This window comes from Penicillium brevicompactum (assembly GCF_028827555.1).
Source record: "Penicillium brevicompactum strain IBT 35665 chromosome Unknown utg000007l_segment0_segment0, whole genome shotgun sequence".
NCBI classification, from domain to species: domain Eukaryota; kingdom Fungi; phylum Ascomycota; class Eurotiomycetes; order Eurotiales; family Aspergillaceae; genus Penicillium; species Penicillium brevicompactum.
In genome coordinates, this window is record NW_026623210.1 from 985,610 (window position 1) to 1,013,155 (window position 27,546).

Below are 27,546 nucleotides of genomic sequence, written 5' to 3' on the forward strand. Positions count from 1 at the left end.
AATCTCAATTTTCTCTCATGATGAGTCAAACTAGTAAGCTTGCATCGATAGTTACGATTTTTATGATTTAGACATTGGCAATGGATATATGTTTATCATGTTAGGTATTTGGCTGTCCGATGTTATCAGTGCTTTACATGCTTTAATTTATCGCCAAACTTTCGAAGAGATACGGTGTGTCTGATTATTCAATCATTCTCATTCTCCAGGCAGCAGACAGAAATTCAACGAGTGAAACACTAGGGATTAGCCTTCAATGGACGGTCCCTGGGTCCGCTCGGACCGAAGTCCAGAGTCAAAATCCGGGGAAATGCTATCGTTCTGTTGGGTCTACCAATCAGAACCTGCCGTGCTAGTGGCTATTTTCTCTCTTTTACTTCCCTTTCTAGTAATTTTGCTTCAACACTCACGTTTTGTCTCCACGCGTACAACTTGATAAAGCCATCAAGCTGGACCCGTCCCTTTGGAAAAAGGGATTGGCTCTAAATGATGGCATTGATGTCAAAGTTTCTCTCTTTTGTGTCCTATTTGGGTAATTTTGCACATCCCCCGCACTTCGCCTCTTATCATCACAATCCTTGACATTTGATAGCACTGCGGTGCGCCTCATAGTTGATATGCTGTTGGGGTATGATAACGACCGTAGACTCTTAAGCTCAAATAATGTCCGCCCCGTTGACTAAACCATGATCCTCCCAAACAAAGTAAACACTAAGCAATAATGCATCCTGACGACCTGAAAAGCGAAGAAAGTCAGTATCATGTGCTTCAATTCACCTCAACTCCATTGGCATACTGACCGGGCATACTATGTAGTAACTCCCACCGATATCGAGCGAGGTAAGTCAGTGACTTACTAAAAGAATCCATGAAACTCATAAAGTTCCAGAATCGATACAAATAAATGGCCTCGTCGAACACGTACAACTCAATGGGTTAAACCTGCAATCCGAAGCAACCCGGCAGATGTCAAATCTCGAAACAATCTCTGCGAGTTGGGTGATTTGCGATAGCTGGGCTGGTGTTGCTGGGACAATCGCCTTGGCAATTTCACAAGGTGGTCCAGTTACTCTCATATATGGTCCTATCGCCACAATGATTCTTGTTGGAGCATGCGCAATGACCCTAGCCGAGCTGGCCAGTGTGTATCCCACTGCTGGGGGCCAATATCATTGGACTTCTATCTTGGCCCCAAAATCCATAAACCGCTCATTGGTATGTACTCTTCAGGTCTGCTATATTTTCTGAAAGCAAAGCTGATCTCAGGATACCAATTCAGAGTTACTGCTGTGGTATCACGAATATGTTTTCCTGGATCGCAATTTGTACCGGAATTGCGATCATTCCAGCACAGCTGATCTCAGGGATTGCTGTGTTTTATAACCCGACCTACACACCTCAACCGTGGCACTCATTTTTAATTTACCAAGCCATCAACGGCTTGGTCCTGCTATATAACATAACTCTGTTGAAGAGGTCGCTCTGGATACACGATGTCTCATGTAAGTGCCCTGCTGCATGTTTACACGAGATATACAAATGGTCTAATAACCATCCTCAAGTTGTTGTGACTATTGCCAGTTTTCTCGTCATTGTTATCACTTGTGTCGCACGCACCTCGCCAAACTACGAGCCATCGACAGCCGTTTGGGCTACATTCCTCAATGATAGTGGGTGGAGCTCTGGTGGTGTGGCTTTCCTCACTGGCTTGGTGACCCCAAACTACATGTACGCCGGTATTGACGGTGCGTTGCATCTCGCCGAAGAATGTAAAAATGCGAGTACTGTGGTCCCTCGCGCTCTCATGAGTACTTTGAGTATTGGTTTCGTTACCTCATTCTCTTTCATGGTTGCCATGTTGTACTGCACTAATGATTTGGACGCGGTCGTTCAATCAAAAACAGGGCAAGTAAAGTTCGATTTATCACTCTAAAATATGCTGACCATTTATCAGCGTTCCAATCTATGAGATGTGGTACCAGGCTACTCGCTCAGGCACGGCTGCCACAATCTTTGTCATTTTGGTGGTTTTTGCAGCCATCTTTGCACTCATAGGTGGCCAGCAAACTGCCTCTCGGTTGACTTGGTCCCTTGCAAGAGACCATGCCTTGATCGGCAGCCAATGGCTTAGCAAGACACATCCTAAGTTTGATGTACCAGTCTGGAGTCTTCTATTCAACTTTGTGGTAATGTTCATCATTGGATGCGTCTACCTTGGTTCCTCATCTGCCTTCAATGCTTTCATTGGCACGGGCTTGATCCTTCAACATATCTCCTACGCATTCCCCGCAGCCCTACTTTTGTACCGAAAACGGTCTAATATTTGGCTCCCTCGGTCCCGATCATTCTACCTCCCTGGTATTGTTGGATGGATCATGAACATCGTCACTATCTGCTTCGCGGTGGTGGTTTTGATCTTCTACAACTTCCCGACAACATTACCAGTGACCAGCACCAGCATGAGTAAGTTTGTAATGACCCCTCTGCTGATTATCACTTACTAACCTTGACGAAGATTATACGTCGGCTGTGCTGGGCGTGATGGCCATATTTGCGGGTCTCAACTGGATCATCTGTGCTAGTCGGAAGTATCGTGGTCCCCGACTTCATTCAGGTGTGGAATGATTTATTACAGATAACTACTTTTTCTTTTCAAACGTATAAGTTCTTGCCGTCTTACCCAAATGAAGTGCAAAATTTGACCGCGACAGAGATACACATGGGCACCTTGTGACAATAACCATCACCATTGGGTTTGTGTGTAAGAGAAGACCATATCTCGCGGTATCTGAAAAAGAATTTTGTCAATGCGAGATTATTGTTTGCAGGTTTTCGTGAAATTCGCCGGTGAACCGATATCGCATTGAATCTGCTTTCCCGAAAATTCTCGGGAATAATGACATTCGGGAATAGCGACCGAAATACTAAAGGAAGATGCACGAATTCAACAAATGCATTATCCCTTGCAGTGCCATTGTGTGAATGTCGAAAGCCTCAACTACAAAATTGATCTAAAGATTCGGTCTTCTACCATGGTGGGTTTGAATCAACACCCTTGTCCACGGGTATAGTCATTCATGTATCTGACCCGACCGAAGGCCATGCCTCGCTCAATCCCGATGTATCAAAAAGATGCCGCTGTGCATAAACTCGTCACCAAAATTGTCTCTTGTCTGCCCATTGGATCACTCTCAGAGACAGACCGGTCATTCTTCAAGGGGGCTGACACCAGCGACCATGTGGTCTCCACCGAGGACACAGTTTTCCATCCGCAGGGTGGAGGCCAGCCCAGCGACATCGGCGAAATGAAGCCTCAGGACGGCGATGGGTCATTCAGCGTCAAATGTGCCCGAAAATTACCAGACAGCCAAATTTATCACCTTGGATCTTTCCAGAACACGCAGAAATTTTTCAATGGTGGTGAATCAGTCGCGCAAAATATCAATAGTGCGACACGGAACTATCATTCTCGATACCACACGGCGGGACACATTCTTGGACTTGCAGTCAAGCAATTGAGAGACATAGTTGGTACTGTGTCTGAGCTCAAAGCGAATCATGCCCCCGGGGCGGCCTTCGTGGAATTTCGAGGTTTGATCGCTGGGGAACACAAAGCCGCTATCCAGGAGAAAACATCTAGCCTGATCCAAAGCAACCTTGAGGTCAAGGTTGACTGGTGGGACGTGCAGACCGCCATATCACGAGGGGTAGCCTTGCCAGAAGGGTCTGCTGAGTCCCAAGGCAACATTCGTGTTGTGGATGTGGTAGGTGCTGGGGCTTACGCTTGTGGGGGGACACACTTGCCCGAAACCCGTGACATTGGAGGGATTGTTGTTAGAAAGATCAGTCGACAGAAGGGGATCACCAAAATCTCATATGAGATTACCGATTGAACACGACAGGTGGAAAAGCTTTGACTGTGTGGGAGATAATACCCAGTAGTAGTCAGGTTGCCAGGTGTAACTATAATAACTATTTCTGTTCAAAAATTATATTACAACGGACGCGAAAGCATGTAAAATTCATAGAGTGCGAATTTGCTACCTTGGAAGTGCTACAGACAGCCTTGGGAGAAACTACGAAGGATGAACTGTTTGAAATAACCAGATTGCCGTTGGTATTAAGAGAAAAAATCACAAACGCGCGCTATAAACGATTAAATATACATCAAATGGAAGCATTTACAGTTCCTCCTCAATCTCCCCATTCTGTTGACCCAATTCAATAGACCAAGAGAAGTTCGAAAGGTCCAAAGTATCTTCAGAACCAGAGGCCTTTCCAGCACCAAAGTTCTTGAGGTTCCACTTCTCAACGCCCTCATAACCTTTCAGCTCTTCGCTGAAAATATCGAAGAGAGAAGTATTCAGGCTATCGTACTCAGCGTACTCCTTGGGCCAATCGCCAAGACGCTGCAAGGAGAGCTTCAAGAGCTGGAGGTGGGTGCGAACATGCTCGGTGTTGAAAGCGGAACCAGCGTCAGAGGACTGGTCGTGCATGTTGATCTCGTAGGAAGATCCGTCCATGCTGAAGCTGCCGTCGAGAGCACCTTCGAACTCAGCAAGGGAGGGGTCGACAAAGACACGCAGGAGAGACTCGTGAACACCGGCGCTCTTCTTGTAGTACTTGTTGGCCATGTGCTGGCCATTCTTGTCAGCCTGGTAGCGCTGGGCGATGGCAGTGTAGAGCTGCGACAGGAGAGTCGACATCTCCAGGGTGCTGTGGTGGCGGACGCCATTGACACGGCGACAGTTGTAAGCAATGTCCTCGGCAAGGCGGGAAGCCTTGAGGGCATCACCGACAAGGTAGCGGGCGAGAATGTAGCGGCGAGCCAAGTCCAGGGTCACAGCAGGGGTCCAGTTGGACTGGCGGTGGCGGCTGTTCCAGAGGTCGCCGAGGAGCCAGACAAGGTTCTTGTAGTCCTTCTGTTCGCCGAGCAGGCCGATCATGATGTTCAGGTAGTCCAAGTTGATCTGTGCCAGGTTGATGTTCAGCGCAACGATGACCTGAAGAACTTCCTGAATGATCTGTGCGGAAACGCCACGCAGCTTCTTGAGAGCAGCTGCGTCGGGCTGGGGGTGGACGCTGTGACCGGAAATCAAAACACCCAGAGTGAAGACAAACTTGACGATCTCAGGGCTGCGGTAGGTATCCTGGGCCGAGATGTAAGTGAAGGCAGCAAGGGCCAGGTTGGTGGCACCATCGTAGTTCTTCGCCTCAAGAAGCTCGAGGACCTTGGTGTTGGCAGCAATACCAACAGAGCGAACAAGGTTCGAGGACTGGTGGTGAGTCAAGTAGCCAATGATGGTGATGAGGAAGACCTTGACTTGGGCAGTCTGGGTCAACTTGATGCGCTTGCCCTCGGTAGCGGTGAAGTAAGCAACAAAGTCCTCAAAGACACGGTTCGCGGCAGTCTGACGCTTGTTGGCGAGCAAGAAGTTGTACAGACGGGTAGCTGAAACGGAAACACTGTGGAAAGTGCTGGTCTTGGACTTGGTGACGCTGCGGAACTCCTCGAAGTAGACATACTCGGTGGTCAGCGAGGCAAGAATCTCAGTGAGGCTGGAGGAACCCTGACGGAGGCTTTGCTGAAGCTGTGCCAGGAATGCGAGGCTCTGGCGACCGTTGGAAGAGACCTCAAGCTGGGACTCCTTGGACTTGGAGGTGTCCTTCATGACGATCTGGCGGTAAAGCTCCTCGGTAAGCTCGACAGCCTTGTGAGTCTGGTTGGTCGCGATGTAGCTAGCCGCAATGGTGGTGGCAGCGGCAACCAGACGCTCAGAAGAGGTCTCCGAAGTCAGAATCTGCTTGGTAGACTCGTGGAGCTCCTGAGTAACACTCTGAGTGTCGTTCTGCTTGGAGTAGAATGACACAACCTCCTCCAGCTTAGAGAGAGACTCCTCGTGGGCCCAGCCGTAGGTTGAGCGAGCAGACTCGATGCGCTTGCGAAGAACCTTGGTGACACGCTGCTTTTGCTCACTGGAGATGGATGACGAGTCGAAAGTGGCAGTCTGCTCTTCGAAGATTCCATCAAGAGTGGCCTCAATCTCTCCAAGATCAACGCCAGCAGGCTTCAGCTTGAGGAGCTCCTCGTAGAGGGAAATGGCAGTGCTCTCGTAGGTCTTGGTCTCCTGGCAAACCTTGGCGAGAGTCAAGGTAGCTTGGATAGTGATGGTGGCAGTCGCGCTGAACACAGTCTTCACCTTGCTGTGGAATTCACTAGTAACCTTGTGGATGGTGCTGAACTCAGTGCGAGTGGAGCGCAGGCAGTGAGTGTAGCGAGTAAAGATCTGCTGAACAAAGGTCTCGTCTTGGAACTTTGGACTTTGCTTCGGCTGGTTCAAGAAAGTCGTGAAAAGCAGATTGAAGTACTCAACAGCATCCTTGTAGCGGGTCTGGGTCCACAGCTCGTTCGCAACAATGATGATGGGCTCCAATGCCTCGGGCTTGATGACAGTGGATCCCTTGTTCAAGGAAACAACGATGCGCTGGTAGTACTCAATGAACGCGGGACGGGGACGAGTGAGCTCAGCCAAGGTGAACAGGGTCTTGATAACGGTGGCGTGGTCAGGGCCGTAGTGCTTAGTGTAGTCATCCAAAACCTCCTGGTAGGTATTGATGGCTTGATCGGGCTGAGAAGAACGGTCGAAGAAAGTGATCAGCTGGTTCTTAACAGTTTCCCTGAGGTTGTCTTCCACAGGGCGCGCAGCACGAACGGCACGGTATACGCGGACGCGGATACCCTCCTCGCGCGGGAAGCGGCGACGGTAGTGGTAGCACTGGCTCAAGCGTTCGGTGAGCTCAAGGATCTCAGTGACGCGCTCCTTGGGAAGAACGACATCCTGGATAGAGGGAGCGAACAACGAAGGCCAGAGACCGTGGAGAACCTTCTTCAGAACGCGGGTAGCATCCTTCCATCGGTGCTCTTTGGTGTAAATGTTCAACAAGCTGGTGGTAGCGGTGAAGGAGCTCTGGTCAAATTGAGAGGAGCTGGAAGCCTCGTAGACAATTTCCTCCCAAGTAGTCTCAGAAAAGTTGGATGAGGAAGTGCTGACCTGCTGCATCACATGCTGAGAGGTAGACTTGATGTGCTTCTGGACCTCAGTGAGCGAGGAAGAGCGGTTGATACGCTGGTAGAACGAGGCACAGTGCTTGAAGATGTTCAGAGCAGCGACAGTAAGACCAACAGTGGTCATGACCTTAGCGATCTCCTCGAAGTGCGAGGTCGAGGTCTCGGAAAGAGTATGAGTGCTGTTCTTGTGCTCCTCCCAGACGCTAGACAAGATAGAAGAAGCCTCGGTCTCACGCTTCTGAGTCTTGAGGAACTTGGTGTATGCAAGGACAGCGCGGAGCTTGTGGTCCTCCGTAGTAGCACGCTGCCAAAGCTCAATGTAAAGACGCTCGGCAAGATCGAGACGGCCTTCAGCAGTGTACTTATCAGCGTAAGTAATGTCGCCCTCAAAGGACCGAGACTTCTCGTGAGTCTCATCTTGCTCAGCGTGTAGAAGGAAGCGGATACCAGTGTCACCAATGTCCTTCTTGTGGGCCTTGAGGCGAAGGCTAAGATCGCGAGTATCATCAGCATCGTACTTGACGGCAGTGAGATTGTGAATCTTCTGGGTCCAGGTCTGAATTTTCTGCTCCTCCTTGGTGACATGGTAGTGCTCGATAAGGGTCTTCATGACATTGACTGTCTTCTCGGACTTCTCACCGTAGTGAACCTTGTAGCACTCAACGATGATAATCAAGAGCTCCTCACGCTTGGTCATGATCTCAGTGCTAGTCACCGAATTTGTGGTGAGCTCCAAGAAGAGAAGGGCCATCTGCATGGTGAGCGTGTGAGTGGGGCTAAGCAAAGTCTTGCTGAGAATGGTAATCTCATAGAACAAAGGAATTGCCTGGGAAGTCAGGTTGAGTTCGCGGTAGAAGATTGCCAGAGAGATAATGGACTGAAGAGTCACAGGGCTCTGAGTGGTGAAGACTTCACGGCACAGGTTGGTGACAGTGGTCTGGTAGCTAAGCAGAGTAGGGGTGGAAAGGTTGCTCCATAGGGTGGTTTGGAGAAGCAAGAGAGTGATGTTGACGGGGAAGATCTTGCTAAACTCCTTGGCTGTGGGAACATCGCCACCGCTGGTGTAGGTGGTGGTCTGCTTCAAGTGACGGGGCCAGTAGCGGACAGCAAAGTCAAGCAGGGGGTGAGTCCTGACGCGTGGGCTAACATCACGACCATCGAGGGGAGTTAGAGAAGGCTCATTCTGCTCGGGAATGGTACTCTTGATGTAAACCAGAAGGCGGGTCACAAGGTCGGAATGACGGTCCTTGACGTTGGGGACAAGCTTCCCCTTGGAGAACACATCCAGTACGGCAGTTCTGATGAGACCGTGACGCAAGTAGACCTGGCCATCCTGCATGAAGACGAGCGAGATCAAAGGCTTCAAGATGTGGCGCACTTCAATTGTACGCTGGACAACTGTCTGCTTCTCTACCTGAACAGAGGCAAGGGCTAGAAGCTCGCGTGTCAGCAGAGGACGGTCTGCGGTAGCAAGCCAAAGCAACATGTACTTTGCATCTTCAGTGACGTCAGGTGACTGGAGAGCGTGAAGAACAAAGTCGGCGATAGTAGGCTTGCCCTTGATGAGGGTGTCGACAACTTTGCGGACGTTCTCTGGGGTCTTTTCCTGGCGAGCACGCTTTGTGCAGAGCTTAGCCCAAAGGAAGGACCCACGGGAGGCCTCGCTGATTTGGTCAACAAGGGTCTCTTGCTCCATCTCATCCATGGACAGGAAGCTCTTGCTCTCAGACTCCTTCGAGTGCTCGGTGAATTGACTACGCACAACGGTAGAGATATCTTCAGTTATACGGTCCCCGCTGACAGGGATCTGCGTCACGCCAACGGAAGTCTGTGGCTTCTCAGCACCGAGCGTAATCAGCCTAACATTAGTACCACTGGAGGTCGCCGGGATAAGCTTCTGGAGAAGGTGTGCCTCGCCGCAAGAAGCCTCATCGACGCCGTCAACAACAATGACGAGGTCTTTAGCACCGGCGAGAGCAGCGCCAAGGGCCTGCTTGAGAGTGTCCCACAGGATGTTTTCATAGTCGGTCTCGCTAGTGGCTTTCTTGCTGCTGTCATAGGCATCATGGAGAATCTGAAGAAGACGGACATTTCCAATGCGTTTCTCAAATAGCTGGAACAGAACAGCCTTTGCAATAGCAATGGGGGTTGTCTCAGCCGGGATTCTGGCGTTGATAGGGACGAACAACGACTTGTACGTAACACCGCCGATGTGATCCTGCAGCCGATCCACGATGACAGAAGCCAAGACTGTCTTTCCAGATCCCGGGGCACCAGTGAAAGCAAGAGCATGCTTATCACTCTTCAAGAAGTGGGTCAAGTATGGGTTCATCCAAAGGCAGGTCATCTCCTCACGTTCGTAGGCGAGGTGGGAGGTGTTCTCGGCGAGGTGGCTGAGGACGCGGTCCTCGGGGGACAGCCAAGTGCGGATGGACTTGACGACGGAGACTAACGAAAGACAAAATATCAGCAACGGCCACTAGTTATCAGAGACGATTCCAAACGTAACATACCAAGTTCGGGGTCCTTGCTCTCGTTCACGAGCTGGTGGCGCCACATGGAGTCCGAAATCTTCCCACAGCGGTCACGGAAAGATTCAATTTGGTTGGTGAAGGTCTCATAAACATTAATAGAGATATAGCCCTCAGTCAGAGCATTGATAGCTAGCTGGAAGCGAGTGGACACGCTGGCGACCAAAGAAACGAGGTCAGCCAAAGCCTCGACGAGCTGATCTTTGATCTCCTGGGAGACAGAGAACAGCTCAGTGCGCTCGAGCAGGTTCACCAGAGAGGAGGAAGTGCTGTAGAAGAATCCGAAGGATGCCATAAGGGCTGGCGCGTTGTCCTTGCCAAGCTACAATGGAGTCAGTAACGAACTGTCGTCAATTCAGTGTGGAATGCATACCTCAAGAAGCATGGCACAGTAGCCATAGGACAGCTGAGCCGCGAGCCAGCTGTTTCCCTCAAAGTCACGGATGGCGACGTCAAAGGAGTGCAGACGCTCAACGAAGAGCTGAGCCCAAGCGAGCACCTTATCGTAGCTACTTCCCTCGGGAGGCAGGTGACTCATGCGCTCAGTGGCAATCCACTCCAAAATGGCAGCATGGTCAGTGTTGAAGAGGTTAGAAGATGTGCTCACACCCAGGTCAGTACCACTCTGACGCTGCAAGCCCTGGACCACACTGGAGAGCTTGGAGCTTCCGGCAGTAGTGAACTTCTTGGACACGAAGGATGACTCGCGGCGAGAGTTGCTAGGGCGCGAGATGCCGCTGTTGGACAGCGTGTCGCTATCGAACATGGACATAGCAGACACCTGTCTGGAGTTTCCAGGGAACTTTCCATACAGAGGGGAGGAGAGGTTTCCCGGAACGGGAGACATGATACCGGGAGCCATTGTTACTTTTGGACTGACTGGTTTCTTCAAAGGAGTAGGGATAGGGACTGTTTGAGAGTCTCGTCTGGGGTGGTGGTTTATGCTAGTTCGGGGAGGAGGGTTTTCCGATATAGCGTCTTTGGAGCAGCAGCTCTTAAAGCAACAGAGAAATCGACACAAACCGGCAATCTGGTTGGTGACGAAATAAGAATTAGAGTTATGCTGTTACCACGTAAAGCTCGATGGTATATAGAGATGAAATTAAGAAAGAGAAAAAGAAGAAGCAGCCATCTTGAGGGGGAGCTCCTCTTTTGTAGCAAAGACAATGTGGGCACATGCTCAATGCAATTCCTCCAACTTTTTTTCTAGCTTGCCCATTTCGAGTAAAGATCGAGGATCGATTGTGTAATTTCGCTCTGACGTCTTCAGCTTCATTGCCTGCGAGTGGGGAAGAGCTTCAGCTATGATACATAAGAGCTCACGATCCCCTTTTTTGCCTTTCACTGTAGCTGGAACGGCTACACATTGGACATTGAGCTGGACCGCCGTCTATCAAGTGGAGATGCCAGAGGGAAATTATTGCCAAAAACGTGGCGGCTGCCTCCCTCCTTTCTTTTTGGACATACCGAGACTTTGAACTTGCATGAGATGGGGCCCGACCAAGCCATTGGTGAGGCACCTGGATCCAATGACAGACCAAAGACCCAGGATGAATACAATAGATGTGGACTCGAGGCATCATTCTGCGTCCCAGCTTGGTTGGCACCGCCGTGGATCATGGCGAGCTATCCTGCATGAAGATGGAGATGGCTGGAATTGCGTCCTTTCCTGGTAGTGAGGACCCAATTTTCTTGGACGCAAGCCATCTTTCCCCCGATTCGTCTCGACTCGAGACAGAGCTATCAGTCTGGGATTACGGAGTATCCGGCGTGCATACCCAATTTTCGGGGTGTCCGTTAGCGTCACGAATACATTGACGCCGGTTTGATACCTGTATACTTGCATACTGATCAAACAAAGGGATAACTATCAGATGTGCTCCGTGCTTCGGTAGTGGCTGGCTGGCCACGGTCCCATGCTCAGCCGTCAGTGAAAGGTGCGGGCCTCTTATGGGTCTTTCGGCCATCGTCATGGTAGCCAATGAAGGAGGATTTACAGCCCAGAAATTGACGAGTCCCATCACTCGGACGAACCGTTGATCGATTAACATGTAAACACCAAGCAAACACGCGCGGGGCTATTCTGCTAGCTTCAGTCTAGCTCGATGATCGGTGATGCACCAAGAATCACTCGTGCATGACAAGTGACGGAAAGATCCACCTGGGTCCCGCCTGGGTTCCGGGTCTACCGAAAGAGATCGTGGTGGACTGAATCATATCATTCGGCTTACTACTGTACACTCCATACACATTGGCCTCGAGTGATAACAGTCCGCTATGACAACAAATTAGTGATACAGGAAACTCGGCACTCTCGGGTGAATTGAGTTGATCCCCTTATAGGGTATATACGAGGAGTTTTTGCTGAGGCGTCTATGGAGTGCAAATGAAACAAGTACGGCAATTGTTTTCAGCGTCGTGCATTAGGGTGATGGAGTCTGAGGGGAAAGATGTGGAACGAAGACGGTTCATCGGGATTTTAGCGTCGCTTAGTTCCTCCACTTCTACATCACTCGGCTGAACATACTCCGTACAATACGGAGTACAATTGCAGAGTACGGAGTACCCCAGTACACTCTTTGCGTCTATAAATATTAGCTCGGCAACGCCTGTCAGAATGTCGGATACAGAGTACAAGGAGCGATGTTTGTACAGTATGTACTCCGTACTCCGTACCATCGTAGCTATTTTTACAATCATCTACAGCACAATTACCTCTGTCCTTCCGAAGTTTTCTATTCCGTACGGAGTACAAGAAGGTACCTAGGTAGAATAACAAATAAGTATACTCTCCTCCATATTTAAGATTATGTACGCGAAATGTATCGTGCGAGTGAAAATATAGGTATCGCGTATTCCGAAAATTCTTGTTCACAATTCCCCAGTACTTCGCACATGCACAAGGTAATTCCAAATCCTCCTACAGGGATGACAAGGAAACTTCGTACTTTTGACAGTTCTTCGCAAGCAGTCTAGTCCCCTGAGCCATGCACAACGAGCATATTGCGCCGACAAGCAGTAGTCCTACAATTGGTCGACTATAGAAGACAGCGAGGCGCAGTCGACTGCATTATTACTCTTGAAATCATAGTCACAATCATCATAATTCACTCTCTTCTGTTTCTTTGTTTCCCCTCCTGCCGACGCTACCGAGATCTTTGAAAAACATCCCGTACCTTTCTCCGTACTTGAACTTACACTAGCATCGTGACTCCACTTATCCTCAGCTTGAAATATCCACGGGTGGATTGAAATATCGATACGGAGTATATTAATCTTAATTTTGTGCAATATGGCCAGCAGGATACATCTCCTAATTTGTCAGGTGATGTATCAATATCGAACCATTTACGGATCACACATAGTCTACTCCCCACGATTATGAGAGTAAATAGAGCACTCCAACCCCTTGTTAATCCTACGGAACGCTAGCAGTCCAAGCCAGGGTGTTCTCGACGTTAAATGCACCGGCTTTGCTTACACTGACTTTGCCTGAATGGGCAAGCGTCCCAGATCCCAACCAAGATTTGTCACGCATCTTGTTCATCGGAAGCGTCAAAAATGTGAGGGGAAATCGCGCAGACCCACCTATCGCTTAGATTTGCTCGACGATCATGTTCATCCGTCACTTTCACACATGTCCTCCGTACTCCGTACCAGTCACGTATTACTCCGTACTGCGCGGCGAAAATGAGACAGAGGCGCCCATGTGGTTCCTATCAGGTTTTGATTCAATCCAATTTTCTTTTCTTTTGCTCACGTCACAGCACCCATGAAAAGTGGGTGACTCTATTTCCAGCCTCATTATTACTGGCTGGGGGCTGCAAGACACGATTGCTCTCCACATGTACTTCGTACAGGTACATGTTGCTTCCTGCACTCGTGTCCGGTTGGGAACAGTCTGACTCGTGAAAATGAACGTGCACGCTCACAAGGTGCATCATGTCAAACCTGTCTGAGCACTCCTGGTTGAATGGGATTGGGCAGTCTCGCATGTCAGAATATTTAGGTTCTCACTCGATTGCGAGGAGGGGCTGGGAAAAATTGAATTTCTATATGCGGACCGTGGGACGATCCTACATTGACTTTCGCTCTCCGCAATGCGGTCATAGCTTTCCCGAGGGTCGTTCCTTGGAACCTTGGAAGTTCGGTCGGGGCCTGACAGGTACCTTCGTGCACATACTTTTTTTGCTGTACTCCGTATATCACCAACAATTAATTCGCCTTATGCTACGGAGTAAATTGCGCTACCTCTCAAGTCCTGTCTAGGTGGTGATAATATATTCGTCGGGTGTCATCTATCGACTCAAATTAATATATATATATTCAAAACTATGGAAGCTTCCAAGTTGAAACCCAGCTGAAACTATTGCTGCGGTAACCCGTGCATGCCGTCCGTAAAATAATGGCTGCATGCAGAGCAATGCACCCCAAATTCAACCCCTATTCCTATGCTGACACCAGTGGGACGCTCAAACCATTGCTCAGGTGTCTAGGTACGTGTAGGCGCAACAATACCTCGGGTGGGATGACTTGTAGCCAAGTGAAGAACACAACCTCTGGAACTTGAAATCATGCAAATTACATGTTAAAATAGAGTAATAGGAATCGGTGGAACGAACCTTAAATCTTGAACATCCCGGGGTCGGGAGATCAATGATCAAACCTTACAAAACCTTCCAAGGTTTAAAACCATGCTGGAGATAGGTAGATTTAATGACCTCCAGATCTTCCAAGGTCGGACCTCGACGACCTCTAAACGCGAAGGCTTTCCAATGTTGGCACCTGAGCATTCAATCAACAACCTAGGTACAACCTTGGAACCTCGGGAAAGTCACAGAGTACCATGTGTGAACCACTGAAAAAGGTATGTTGCTGCGCAACCGTGAATTAAGATCGAAAAATGCTTGTATTTGCGTAAATGTGATAAAATACCTAGGTAAGACATGTAATCAGATACAAATCGCGTAAGATTGGATATATAAACAATTAAATCGCCTCTACTCCAAACGATGTTGGGCATGTTCAGAGGCTCGATTCCACCAAACCAACTCCCACCCCCCGTAGCGACAAGACTCCAATCATGTCAAGTGCCATCGAGGGTCATCGCAGAAGTGCCTAACCCAAGCATCCAAAGCTGGTCCAGGCATGCAAGTATTAAGGAAAAAAGAAAAAAACACAAATGCAATGATAGATCAAGCGGACTCGGTCTTGTTCTTCTCAGCCTCGGGCGAGAATCTCCAACGATCCCAGTTCTCGCGAACCCACCAGTTGGCCACGTACGCACCGTTGTACAGCCAGTTGAGGGTTTCTTCATCGTACTCCGTCTTGATCGTAGATGCCAGATCCACGAGACTGAAGCGCTCGATCGGGCTCAGCTCATCTGGATCCTTGGAGAGATCGGAGAATCGCCACTCAACGTCGTTGACAAGGGGGATGACCAGGCGGTACTCAGGTCGAGCAGCAGAACGCACGGAAAGCCAGGATCCACCGGTGTTCATGACGGTGAATTGCCAGGCCTCGTGACCGTCCTGTTCCACGATCTGAGGGCGGATCATAGATTGTCCTTCGTACAAGGAACGGAGATCGCGGGCAGAGCGAGTGCTGTCGGTGCTCAAGGATGCAGACTCGATCAGGAGATCGATGATGGTGGGCACGATTTGACTGTTGATGACAGGGGTGTCGATTTGAACAGGGGGAAGTTTGGGATGAGCCAGAACAATGGGAACCTTGAAGCTGCCGACGTGTGGGTTGTCGTAAGGGGTGACTCCTCCATCGTTGGGAAGGGAGAGACCGTGGTCTCCGGCCATCACAAAGAGGGTTTGGTCAATGATGCCCTTTTCTTCAAGGACGTCGATGAGGTCGGAGATCCAGTCATCGACGTAGCCAACAGAGTTCAGGTAACGGTTCAGGTCGTTGTTGGGACCTGCGGTGGAACCCATAATTTTCTCGAAAGCGTCGTTGGGAACTCCCCAGGGGTGGTGAGTGGTACTGGTCAAGTGGTTCAGGAAGAGACGCTTGTGATCACGCTCAGCGTCATCAATTGCATCGCGAATGTATTCCTTCAGCTCGATCTCAGGGTAACCGTAGTAGTTCACCTCGGCGCTCTTGACGGGGAAGTGCTTTGCCTCGGGCTTCGTGATGGTCTCCTTGGTCTCCTTGTTCTTGAATCCAAGATGCGGGGTCAACTTGTTCTGATTGTCGTACATTTCAGTGACGGACATCATGAAAGTCGAGTGCCATGGCCATTTGGTAAAGTCATCAGAGTCGCTAGTGATATCAGGCTGCTGGCTCAGTTGATCGAAGATCTGAGGCAAGCATGGCTGGTAGATGTGATGCTCGAACTCACGGTTGAAGTCAGCCACGAGAGGCGCCACACCGCACAGACTACCAGTCAAACTCTTCAGTGTATATGTAGATGAAGTGATGGCGTTCTTGGCACTCAGACCACCGTACGCCTTGCGGCCGTTGAAACGGGTGTCATCGTGATCAAACCCAGTGGGGAAGTTGGTCAAGTACTCGGCTGTGCGGGTCAAGTTGGCAATACGATCTTGCACCTCGGGAGGAATTTTCTTGTCCTTCCAAGTCTCCGCGATGCGCTTCCACATGAAGTTATCCTTCTGCAGAGGGAAGATGTCATTACGCGCACTCTCGAGCTTCAAGAACACGATGTGTTTGATCTTTACATCCCCGCTGGCAAGAGCATTGTGGACCTCCTCAAGTACTGGCTTGTGCAGGTTGGAGATCGACAAAGGATCCTTCTCCGCCTTGTAGTGGAGGGCCAATGGGTCGGATTTGTCCCAGTCGCTGAAACCATCGGCCGGATCATTCGGCATCCATCCCCAGTGAGGTGGTGGGGCCAGAGCGCTGGCCCCGTTCAGGTAATCAAAGTAGCCGGGCAGTCCGGTAAGGTCGACGGGCGAGTCGCGTTCGCCGCCCTCGAGGACGGTGCTCAAAGGCAAGGTGGTAGATAAATACATATAAACGGCATTGGAGGGACGCAGGAAGCGGAGGAACAGGAACAGACTGAACAACCCAAGGATGAGCGCCCGCTGTGGAACGCCATCGGTAACCCGCTTGGACTCAGGGAGAGGGTTGGGCAACTGGGTGTTCAATAGGTGATCGCCTTCTTCATTGTCACTGTCTCCATCTTCCATCGCAATCTGCTCGTAGATTCTGGGGTCGGGAAGGCTCTGGTCCTCCTTGGACCGGGGCCAGAAGCGCTGCAGCAGGGGTTCGAAGTGCGGTCGCACCCGCGCCCACACCCACCGAATGGGCCATGCCCACACGTGTAAAATTCCTCCGGTCAAGGAATGGATCGGGCGGGCGGCGAAGATTGAAATGGTCAACAGGATTCCTTCGACGATCAGGAAACCAGTCAATCCCGTCAAAAGGGTGTGGATGGCCGCGGCGTCGCCGTTGAAGGACTTGGCTTGGCGCCAGTGGATCTCGGCACCGGTGAAAACGTAAAAGGAGGCGTTGGCCGATGCCATGAACGAAACGATCAAGCTGTACCAGACGTTCTCGTTAGCCCATGTCCCTGTTCTTCGGCATCCCGAAGGTGATACGAAAAGGGGCACGTGGTCACTTACCTAGATGGGATGACAAGCAGCGCCAACACTGCAGCGGCCGGTCGCCACGCGACCCTCTGCGTGAGGGTTCGGAACAACAACAAAATGGCCACATCTTGGAAAAAGAAGGTGATTCCCCATAGGAAGAAGCGCGCAGCGGGGAGCGAATACAAGTGAGCGTAGAGATGAAGCAATTTTGCGCTGAACAACGAGAGAAAGGCAAGGGTGAAGAAATAGCGTCGTGCAAAGTCCCACACGGCGTCCAGGGTCTCACCAGGCGAGACTCGAGCACGCCGGATGCCGTGACTCAGGTAGGCATGGACGGCATGTACAACTTTCATGATGGTGTATATACTCTCTCACATTCACACCCCGGCATGACATGATAAGAAGAAAAGGAAAAAGGGACGGGGGGGAAGATCAATTGAGCCCCAGCCAAGACTCATGGCCCTTTCTATTCAGGGTCGCAAGTGGGGAATCTGACAATCGAGAGACAGGGGAAGAGAATGGAGAATTTGAGAACCAGTCAGGAGCCAGCAAGGGAACAAGGGACCACTGAAAGGAAGACGTTGGAGTCCCACATCGCCAGTCATGTCGCAAAGTCACTTGGAATAGCCACGGTTCAATCCTTCTGTGTCCCCCATAGGGTCGCAGTGGCCCCCAAACGCCCCCAAAGCCAAGAAATCATCGGCCCCGCTCCGCCGAATACGTGATTATGGTCGTGTGCCCAGTTTCCTTGATTCTTTTTTTTTGCTCCGTGTGGCTGAATTTGGCTGAATTTGGCTGGGTTTGGGTTGGCAGTGGGATGGTTTGGGCTGGGTCTGGCGAATGGCTGAGGTTGGATAGGATTGGGGCGGATTTAGCCTGCCGATGGGCTTGGAGGTTGAGGACGTGTGTGGATTTCGGGATTTTGCCTTGTCAGCCCGTTCTCGTTTCCCTTTCCCGTCTGGATCCCCCTCCTCCCCTGAGCCTTCATGCTTTCCTTTGTACTTGTGCCTTACCCTCCAAATAATGTTTAAGCCATGTTAGGCGGTTTATTTGGTTGGATCTCCTTGCTGTTCGAGCCTTTGGCCTTTCAAGTGCCACTCATTCAACCTCAACCTCGTCTTACAGCCGAGAATTCCACCGCCCTTAAGCCAACCTCCACCAATCTCCCCTGGCAGGATATCATCACTGGCGATTATGGACATCCACCCACATTAAAGATTCACGACCGGGAAGGAATCATCAAATGGAGCTGGGAACGCAAAGATGTCACCCAGGACCTCCCACCTCGTATTCGTAGCGGCCTATACGGTCGCGCGAATGATGCCACTGACATGAAATGGATGCGCGACGGCAAGAGCGTCGCTGCCATCTACAGTTCTCTCATTGTCGTCATCAACCATACCCCGGATATTCCTTCCATCGATAAGAAGATCACCTTCGCCGTCAACCGAGACACCGACGTGCTTTGGAATGCACACGCCGTGGAGCCTTTACCCGGTGATCGCCTCGCTGTCGCTACCACCGGCCAACGTCCTTGGGATGGCATCCAAATCTATAATATGAGTTCCGCTCTTCCGCTCGTGGACGAACCTCCCATTCTGCAGAAGGTGGAGGGTCTCCGCGCTATTCACGGCATGATCTGGGACGAAGAAGGCCAGAAGTTGTGGGCGTGTGGTACCAATGTCGCCGCGGATGGATCGGACCCTGAGCCTGCCTACGGTGTCATCCAGGGATATCCATTCGACAACAAGACTGGTCTGCTCAGTGAAGATCCTGCCTTCAAATTCACATTCCCGGAATATTGGGACATTGACACCGAATGGGGACACGGATACAGCTGGTGGTCGGGCCCTCACGATCTTGTTCCTGTGCCGAACGAGCGTGTATTCCTGGTATCTAACGACATTGGAGTGCAAGCGTTCGACATCGCGACCATGTCGTTCAGTCTCAAATTCGACGATGCCATTGCGAAATACATGCCTGGGTTTGAGTGCACCTCCAATGATCGCCATGGGATCAACCGCCAAGGTCAATGGGAGGAGCTCCCTCAGTCAGATCTGAAGGGATTCAGTCTTGCGCCAGACGGGGCCTTTGTATACACGCAATCATTGTGGAAATTGTTCCGCGGGAACCATACCAGTCTCGTGGTCGATGGAGTGCGTACCCAAATCATGCAGGGGAACGAAATCTATCGGTCGCGATTCTTCGGTGACATCGATGGCTGGCCCAAACCGAGGACATAGATTGTCCTGGCGATGTCTTGTACAGTGCATCATAGAGATATAATGAACGTCCAATTTGGATATATAGTGCCCAAACGCGCCATTCAACCCCATCTCCTTGCGGTGTGTAGAGTGTATTGAACGCTGTATATTCTGATTCTACTGAGCTAGTGCCTAGTATTCAATTGGAACCAAAGAGCAGCATGACGAAATGTCTACGGCTACACTTGCGCCCTATAAGGCCAGGCTCGTTTAAAACTCGGGTTTCAAACTGCGCCACACCTCGCACCCGTGCGCCAAGACCGCTAGATACCACCGTGCACGCGAAGGCGTCGAAGGCTTCGTTGGCATCCCGCCATTGGTCCCTCCTGCTGGTCTCCGCGCGGCCTTTCAACCTTGGAGAATAATGACGCACAGCCGTCTCCCGTCCGCGTTCAGCTCAATGTTTCATCCCTTTCCGAGAATGGGAACTCCCTGCGTGACAGTATGGGCCGCCTGAAATTGAGGGTTCGGCTTAACTTTCTCGAACTGATCGGCTCCACATAAGGTCAGACACAATAAGTTTTAGCCTGATTAGGGCCTTGCAGTTCGTCCCTCACGACCCATATTCACGGGAGCCTTGGGAGACCCCCGGATCCAGCATCTCGTATTCGGGATACGGAGTACTGGTCCCTTCTATCACCACAATTCACCCCTGTTGTCCCGCGGAAAGTACATAATATGGATACCACAAAATGTACCTGTGGACGGAATACGCCGTACGGAGAACAGTATGCAAGATCCACATCTTTGGCATTTTCCTAAGAGCTTATCTGATTGGGCTATCCATGGATCTGTCCACGGGCGTTCACACCGATAATAATAACGTTCTTGCTTTTGTCCCGAGGTCCACCATAATCCTGTTGATGAAGCAAACTTCTTGTTGATTGATCACAGCAAAAGAAGCAATCAAATTCCAACAAGACACGTACACCCATTCGTTAGCAATGTTTCCTTCCCATGTTCCAAAGCTACCAATCCCGGGCTGCAAAGAGTTGCTCTCGAATATGGAACGGTGGGATGTGAGCGATGATCGCGGCACAGCTGTAGAATGTTCCAACAGAGGCCTCGTTGCCGTACGCTAGATAGGTGAAGTCCTTTTCTTGATTTCCCGGGCAACCCATCCATGTCACACCACGCAAAGTGTCCCAGCGGTGACCACCCATCAGAATCTGCAGAAGATGTCTCAGCTTCAAGTCTCAAACCACGCCGCCATATTTAGGGTATGGAGTTACCTCAATCAGTGTATCATCCTGCTCGTCTCCATCAGAATGTCTGAAAGGAGTCAATTTGCGCCCGATGAGGAATCTCTCTGAGAGATGGCGATTGTGCAGCTGGATGTTGTTCTTTTTCGCATATTCGTCAACATCCTCAAGGGTCCTCATGCGACGAGAGAACAGAAGGAACTTCCAGTAAAGGTCAATGTTTGAAGGCCCAACGGGCAACGACGAAAGAAATTCCTGGTAGTCGTCTTCCTGGAGTTGATCTAGCTTGTCGTTGTAGGCTCGCTTTAGCTCTTTGGTTTCGCTGTCAAATACCGGACGAACCACAACATAGATGCCTAGGCGTTTGAAGATTGAAAAGAGCTCAAGGTCGGCACCTTTCAAAGCGTTCGGTAGCAAGTCACTGAATCCTTCGGAGGTATGGGGATAGGCGTGCGAGCAATGAATGCCGAGGATGCCACCTAGAACGGGGTCAACATAATCACCCAGAGGGAAACCAAACAGCCAATCTTTGGGTAACGTGAACTTACCCATTCTGAAAAACTCCGGATTCATCAAGGCATGTTTCAAGCACGCGTATGACGACAAGCTCTTGGGGTCAATGACTATTTCCGTTGGAACAGAAAGCCCCACTGCTGTTGGCCGAGTGACATACAGATTGTATGTCAATGTGATTCTTTGTCCTGCTGTGATGGTCTTGATCTCGTGCTCACAGTCACTGTAGAATGCAGCCCACTGGATAGTGTTCTCACTATGCTGACTCCAATCTAAATCGACTTCTTTTCCTTGGTGTCGCACGATCAGATTACCTCCTGTGAAGTGAGATGGCAGACAGACGACCAGCGACCCGATTTGAGCAGTCGATCGCGGGGTGTCAACATGTTTTCGGAATAGCCCACAAGGCCCAGAGTAGACCTACAGCCCATGTTAGAAGTCGATCAAGAGGGGCGTCAGGCGTCTCATACATTCAACTTGTACAGCTCAGCCTTGATCCTTTGGCTGTTATCACCGGGGAACAGGTTTGGGAGGAGCATTTGCTCCACGTTCTCAAGGATTTGAAAGTCGGACAGATTGAAGCTGCTGGTAAATTGATGTGGATCAAGCTTTCCTGCTTTGCGATACTCAAGGTCGAGAACGTCCTCTCCGCCCTTTCCAAAACTAGCAGGCACACAGTCCTGTGCCAGGCTGCTCAGACCCTCGATTGCTGACTCGGAACGTAAATTGTGACAGAGAGGCAGAGTAAGAAGGTGGGCAGGGTGGCCCTCTCCTATGCACCAGCCTAGTCTCACCGGGGGAGACGAAGGAACCTGGTCATTTTTTGAAGCTTCGTTGCTTTGGATTGTAATGAGACTTCCGCAGACGAAGGAGGCGGATTCCGCATTTCCGGCGATTGTCTTTGCAAGCTTGTCACACGCAGTGTTTTGAACAAGTCTCTCTGAGATTACCAGCGACTCGGTTGTATTGTCTCCATCAAGTCCTTTGCAGAAGTGGGTGAAGATCGGATCAATAAGCTGGCTGTAGTATGCGTTCGCCGATGGGTCAATATAATATTCCTGAAGCGTATTCAGTTTAGTTGCCCTGTAAACGAACGGGAGTCTCGTCTCCATGAGCTCCGCAAAACCTTCACTTTCCACAATATCGCCCTCAAAAACATTCGGCAGGAGCCTGTTGAGGTTATTCAATAGCTGTGGTTTGATTCGATACATTTCTTCATCGCTTGGGAATTGAAGAGACTCAAAGCGGAGAGGCAAATGAGACCCTTCGTTCTCTTCGATTTCAATAGACTCCAGTAGCTGGGCCCAAAACCAGTCGACACAAGCATCGAACTTTGATCTCTAACCAGACTCATAAAATTAGCAGACAGGATCATTTCTATCACACGAGGATAGGGCCGTGAAGTGAACATACCTCCATTTCCTCAAGATTTGCCATTTGCTTTGCCAGGTCTAGCAGAGGCCGTTGAGTATCCTCAAAACCAAGATCATCCATTTCAGCGACCTTTGTCCCAGAAACTTGGGGTGCTGAATCATTGTCGCTGTATTCTGTCGTGGCACCGGTCATTTTGAGATACTGGCACAAACCCAAGTCGAATATGCCGGGAAAACTTCTTGAGAACAGGACAGAGGAGAAGTGAGGAGAAAAGGGTGGAAATGGTGGGTAGGGTAGGAACGGTCTCAAATTAGGAAAGAACAAGGGCGACAATTGAAGTGAGAGATTGCACCACCATCCGGAGATGGGGGGAAAGGCGGCGCTTGTAAGGCGTGAACCCCAAAAGATCTCCATCTGAAATTCATTGTTTGGTGTATTCTAGTCCTAGAGCACTCTTAATGACCATATTTCCCGACTCAATGGTCACTTCCAACTTGCACTTCGCAACGTCGGGGTTGATCTCAACCAAATCCATCGAAACCAGGTTCCCCGAATCACCAAGTCGCCTCGAAATGTGCTTTCCTTCTTCAAGCAACAGCCCCGACGCAACAGGAAATCCAGTGGAGGGTGCATGCTTCGGATCTAGGGAGTCAATGTCAAACGAGACATGCATCGGAGTATCATCGCCGATATACTCCAGGGCCAAATCCATGACTTTGCTGATACCGTATCTAGACATATTTCAGAGACCGAAGAACGCAACAAGATATTAGGAGCTTACTGTCGCACATCGTCCATGGTGAAAGCCTTGATACCATGTTTCGTGATGATCAGCTTCTCCGCTTCATCGACATCCCGAAGTCCGATGTAAACTAATCGCTGGAGATTGATCAAATGGGACTTTTCAATCCACCCGAAGAAACCTTCACTCGATGGCACTGCCAGTCCCGAAGCGAAAGCAAGTGGCATGCCGTGTATCCTCCCACTCTCGCTCGTCTGCGGAGTATTGATATCGGCATGGGCATCGATCCACAGCACGGCAAGTTCACGAGTCGGAAATCTCTCGCCAATAGCCTTCGACATACCAGTCACAGTTCCAATTCCAATCGAGTGATCGCCACCAAGTGTCAGCACGAATCGTCCTTGCCGTGCATGGCGATAGACGTGCTCGCTGATAAGCCGAGTACTCTCGCTGACATCGCGAGCTCTTTTCATACCTTCAATAGCTGAGTCCGTCTCTTTGACCGGCTTCAGAGGCTCTTTGAGGATATGATCAATAGTGATTGGCCAGCCTAGCTCAGGTTGGATTTCAGTAAGGAGACCAGAATCGATGATGGCACGCGGTCCTTTGTGAGCGCCATCCCTGGGCTGATCTTTTATTAGCAAAGTATACGACGATGTCAGTAGAGTTGAAGCTTACAGCACCACAGGAAATGTTGGCTGCAACAACAGCCAAGTGCGGCTCCGCAAGCAGTCTGTGTCGAAAAGAAGCAAGGTGCGCCATGGCGATAAGTGTTGTGCGGGGTATAGAGCAATTTTCGGACAGCTTCTATTTCTCAACGTAAATAAAAGGATTGTAGAGGGGGAATATAGAAAATAAGCAAAATTTTCAGTTAAGGATGTCTGATCCGGCTATACTCAACTTTAGAGGAACCGTCGGTCCCGCTGAGTGTTCCAAGATCCAAAGACATCCCTTAAAGTTAAGTTTACACGACACAAATTCTTTGAGCTTCTAAGCTGCTACAAGTATTCCCGAGCCATGTTGAAATGGCTTGGGCTTTATCAAAGCCACCACCAAAGTTCATTGCTTAAGTGAACAAGTGGTTGAAAACCACCCGACTTATTGATTTCGGTCGCACACAGTCAATACCACGAGTATTATTGAATCTGACGTCGACTTAATTGGGCATTGATAGGATTATGTCCGCGCAGTTCATGGATATAAGGTTCTCGCTAAATATACAAAGATTCCACGGTTGCCCCAGCTATGTTGCATACATAAGATGGCCTGATTCAACCACATTGATCGCCACGATTCCAATGTTCAAGCCCCTACAATAGCACCGAATACCTCCCCTGATGTCTCCAATGCAGTCTTATTCAATGTCTTTGTGGCAAAGCCAGACAAGAGCACCAACTCCAGGAACCGAACGTCGTGAGGAACCAGGATCTCCAACACTTTTTCACCTGATGTCTTTCCAGAATAGTATTTGGCCAGTTTTGTGCCAGACTCGTCACGCAATTCCAAGGTTGTTAGAGCCATCGAGTCAAGCTTCCATTTCAGTTTCCCCATGTTTGGTGTTTGAATGGTCGCACTCCCAGACATTTCGCTGAAGCGCATCTCCATTCCTTGACCATGGGTGGTAAGGCGAACTTTGGATGAAAAGGTCGGAAGGCGAGCATCACCGACAATATCCCATTGGCCTCCGCCCCATCCGTGAGATAATACCACACTGCTGGAGTTGGCTGAGGGGATAGCAATTGTATACATGGGTGGAGCCTCCATTGGATAGCCAGATGGATGGACTAAGATCTTTTTACCCCCATCCCATGGTGCCGAGCGAAGCGAAAAGGAGGCACAGGCTTGTGGATTAGACTTGCTCTCAGAGGATGAGAAGAGTGATGATAGATGAAAAGTCATGGTGGGTGAGATATTGAAACAACTTGAGGGCCCTGATGAAGAAATGCGAAAGGCTGTTTGGAGCTTTTGGAAGTGTGGAGTACACAGAAGATTGCCATCCCACGAGAAATTTTATATTCTAAATTGAAGGTCATTATTGCCAGAGACTTATGGATTCTTGGGTAGATTCTGCATTGTGCCATAAGCAATGGATACATGGTTCTCGAAATAGCTGGTGAAAGCTGATCTGAGAAAGAGCCCCTATTCCCAATCGGGTGAGATAATGCGCCGTGTCACGTGCTGCGGGTCTTTCCTTAACGGCAGAGCGACCGCTGATTGGCTCTTCGAATAGACCCTTGGGCAGTGCACGTTGGCAAGGGCGATCGTGGGGGCCGTTTCCACGATTGGCTTTTCCAATGACTAGCCGTAGACGGAGTAGCGCAGCTGCCGATACGAGTGGCCCGCTGTTTTTAGGCCTCGGAAGCCACTTACGTCGCAGAACGATGCCAGCACAGGCCCTTGGCAGATCGACCTCAGGCTTCTGGGCTCGGGGCTGTGGCAGCGTTTGATGTCGTCACACAAAACCCATGCACGGCGCCCCAAATCTCTCCTTTGGGCCATTTCATTCTCTCTATGCCTCGGACCTATACGCCTCGCCCACAATTCATCGGTACTCGGACAGTGATATCGGAAGATCATGCCAGGGGTTCCATCTAGCCGGGGCTGCGACGCATGTCGCAAGGTGAAAAAGAAGGTCCGAATCGTCTCCACGGTGGATGATACTAGCCCTTATTAATGCACGTACTAGTGCGATCAACTTAAACCGACATGCTCACGTTGTTCGCGTCTAAAGCTCGCGTGTGTGGGGAGTGGGCAACAGCGATACATGTTCAAGAATCAACCTATCAAAGTGACGCAAACACACAATGGGGCTCTTCAAAAGTCGCGTGGCCCTTTTCAAGATGAGATCATATTCTCTTTTGGTACCCCACCGAGTGTGCTTAACACGGCCACTGGCAGGCTGGCAGCTGCATTTGTGGAAACTTTGCAGATCACCGATGTACGATACGCCGTTACTTACTATGGTCCATTCCTGAAGGAAATCCCACAACGACTGGGTAACAGTGCCGTGCTAGACTCGGCCGTGAAGGCAGTTTCTACGGCATATCCCTTTATCCACAAAGGCACATTCCCGCCTGCTGCACTGGTCCATTATGGCCAATCGTTGCGAGCTTTAAGAGATTGCCTAAATCATCCATCAGAGGCGCGGACATCGCATACTCTATGCGCTGTATACTTGATCACCATATGCCAGGTAAGTTCAGCGGCGAAGGTCTCAAAGGGAGCAACAATTCTATATAGCACAGACTAACTACTCCAAATCACAGAGTTGGCTCGGAAAAGTCGACGACACCTTGACTAGCCACAGCGAGGCCATTGCTTGTATTCTCAAGGCTTCTTCACTGGGTGAATGGAAATCTCACTTTGAGATGGAGATGGTCATCACGCTTTGCATTCCTATAGTAAGTGTAGTCTTTGACGGCAACCCTACTCTGACGCAATAACTAACCATTGACACTATCAGATCCTTGAAGGAATCGTCAATCCTCGAATCAAAATGGACTCTGCATTCTGGGAAATGATGACCTCGTATAGAAAACGGCTCCATCCGGAAAATTTCGAGAAGAGCCAAAATTCAACTCAATTGCATCATCTCGCCATGCTCCCACAATTCGTTCAAGACCCTGATGCACATATCTTCGAAATCGCAAAAATGCATATTCAACTAAAGAATGATGCCCAGATCATCAAGCCTGCTTTGGATCAGTATTTGACCTTCATTCCGAACTCTTTCTCCACCGCCGATGTTGCAAGACACTCACGTCTCCAAGCCGCTTATACAATTGTTTGTACGTTGAGTGCGCTTTTAAACACTCTTCTTCGGCTTTTCAACCCGGCCAACCCCAGCTTGGAGGCTGAGTGTGCTTTTCTTTGCGGTGAGATCCTCATACAGGGTGAACTGGCCTGTTGCTACCGACCTATGGGGTCAGCGTACATGCCCCTCTCTCTCGTCGTGGCCTGGGCTTGCACGAACGACATCGTTCAACTGGCAAAGATAGAATCTCTTCTTGCTGACTATCAGTCTGACTTTACGGAACTGCCCTGGATGAATCGCGGTATTTGGTTGGCTTCTGTGTTGAACGGCCACCGCGAGCGGATTGCTTCGGATTTGGCGGGGAGCACAATCCTCTCTCCCAGTTCAGCCGATTCAAATGAGCCCCGCGGAGAGACTTGCTGTATACTCTGAGCCTACCGGCTGTAGGGGTACTTGATGATTTATGCCCTGTTCTCTTGACTATAGATTTAATGAAAAAATCTAGAATGGTTTGGATGAATCCCACGATTTTTCCCCA

General features: G+C 50.0%; 9 protein-coding genes across 9 annotated transcripts; 4 read left to right on the forward strand and 5 right to left on the reverse strand.

Annotated features, from left to right (window-relative positions):
- Positions 1-721: 721 nt before the first annotated feature.
- N7506_011144 (putative choline transport protein) lies at positions 722-2,625 on the forward strand (the record flags this gene model as incomplete). Its single annotated transcript, XM_056960437.1, has 7 exons — positions 722-752; positions 817-840; positions 890-1,215; positions 1,280-1,502; positions 1,563-1,914; positions 1,955-2,463; positions 2,516-2,625. 7 exons carry the CDS (start codon positions 722-724, stop codon positions 2,623-2,625), a joined length of 1,575 nt encoding a protein of 524 aa, XP_056806592.1.
- A 407-nt stretch (positions 2,626-3,032) lies between these two features.
- N7506_011145 (uncharacterized protein) lies at positions 3,033-3,893 on the forward strand (the record flags this gene model as incomplete). The annotated part of the gene is made up of 2 exons (XM_056960438.1): positions 3,033-3,035; positions 3,099-3,893. The coding sequence occupies 2 exons, from the start codon at positions 3,033-3,035 to the stop codon at positions 3,891-3,893; spliced, it is 798 nt and encodes a 265-aa protein (XP_056806593.1).
- Positions 3,894-4,181: 288 nt separating this feature from the next.
- On the reverse strand, positions 4,182-10,462 carry N7506_011146 (NACHT domain protein; the record flags this gene model as incomplete). The annotated part of the gene is made up of 3 exons (XM_056960439.1): positions 4,182-9,517; positions 9,583-9,922; positions 9,974-10,462. The coding sequence occupies 3 exons, from the start codon at positions 10,460-10,462 to the stop codon at positions 4,182-4,184; spliced, it is 6,165 nt and encodes a 2,054-aa protein (XP_056806594.1).
- Positions 10,463-14,795: 4,333 nt separating this feature from the next.
- Positions 14,796-17,512, reverse strand: N7506_011147 (sulfatase domain protein; the record flags this gene model as incomplete). Its single annotated transcript, XM_056960440.1, has 2 exons — positions 14,796-17,109; positions 17,193-17,512. The coding sequence occupies 2 exons, from the start codon at positions 17,510-17,512 to the stop codon at positions 14,796-14,798; spliced, it is 2,634 nt and encodes an 877-aa protein (XP_056806595.1).
- Positions 17,513-18,193: 681 nt separating this feature from the next.
- N7506_011148 (uncharacterized protein) lies at positions 18,194-19,402 on the forward strand (the record flags this gene model as incomplete). Its single annotated transcript, XM_056960441.1, has 1 exon — positions 18,194-19,402. The coding sequence occupies one exon, from the start codon at positions 18,194-18,196 to the stop codon at positions 19,400-19,402; it is 1,209 nt and encodes a 402-aa protein (XP_056806596.1).
- Positions 19,403-20,391: 989 nt separating this feature from the next.
- N7506_011149 (Oxoglutarate/iron-dependent dioxygenase) lies at positions 20,392-22,632 on the reverse strand (the record flags this gene model as incomplete). Its single annotated transcript, XM_056960442.1, has 4 exons — positions 20,392-20,592; positions 20,656-21,558; positions 21,609-22,478; positions 22,552-22,632. 4 exons carry the CDS (start codon positions 22,630-22,632, stop codon positions 20,392-20,394), a joined length of 2,055 nt encoding a protein of 684 aa, XP_056806597.1.
- Positions 22,633-22,933: 301 nt separating this feature from the next.
- N7506_011150 (arginase) lies at positions 22,934-24,016 on the reverse strand (the record flags this gene model as incomplete). Its single annotated transcript, XM_056960443.1, has 3 exons — positions 22,934-23,243; positions 23,294-23,880; positions 23,933-24,016. The coding sequence occupies 3 exons, from the start codon at positions 24,014-24,016 to the stop codon at positions 22,934-22,936; spliced, it is 981 nt and encodes a 326-aa protein (XP_056806598.1).
- A 540-nt stretch (positions 24,017-24,556) lies between these two features.
- Positions 24,557-25,153, reverse strand: N7506_011151 (uncharacterized protein; the record flags this gene model as incomplete). The annotated part of the gene is made up of 1 exon (XM_056960444.1): positions 24,557-25,153. One exon carries the CDS (start codon positions 25,151-25,153, stop codon positions 24,557-24,559), a length of 597 nt encoding a protein of 198 aa, XP_056806599.1.
- Positions 25,154-25,829: 676 nt separating this feature from the next.
- N7506_011152 (Zn(II)2Cys6 transcription factor domain-containing protein) lies at positions 25,830-27,440 on the forward strand (the record flags this gene model as incomplete). Its single annotated transcript, XM_056960445.1, has 4 exons — positions 25,830-25,904; positions 25,941-26,447; positions 26,521-26,655; positions 26,718-27,440. 4 exons carry the CDS (start codon positions 25,830-25,832, stop codon positions 27,438-27,440), a joined length of 1,440 nt encoding a protein of 479 aa, XP_056806600.1.
- Between the last annotated feature and the right edge of the window lie 106 nt (positions 27,441-27,546).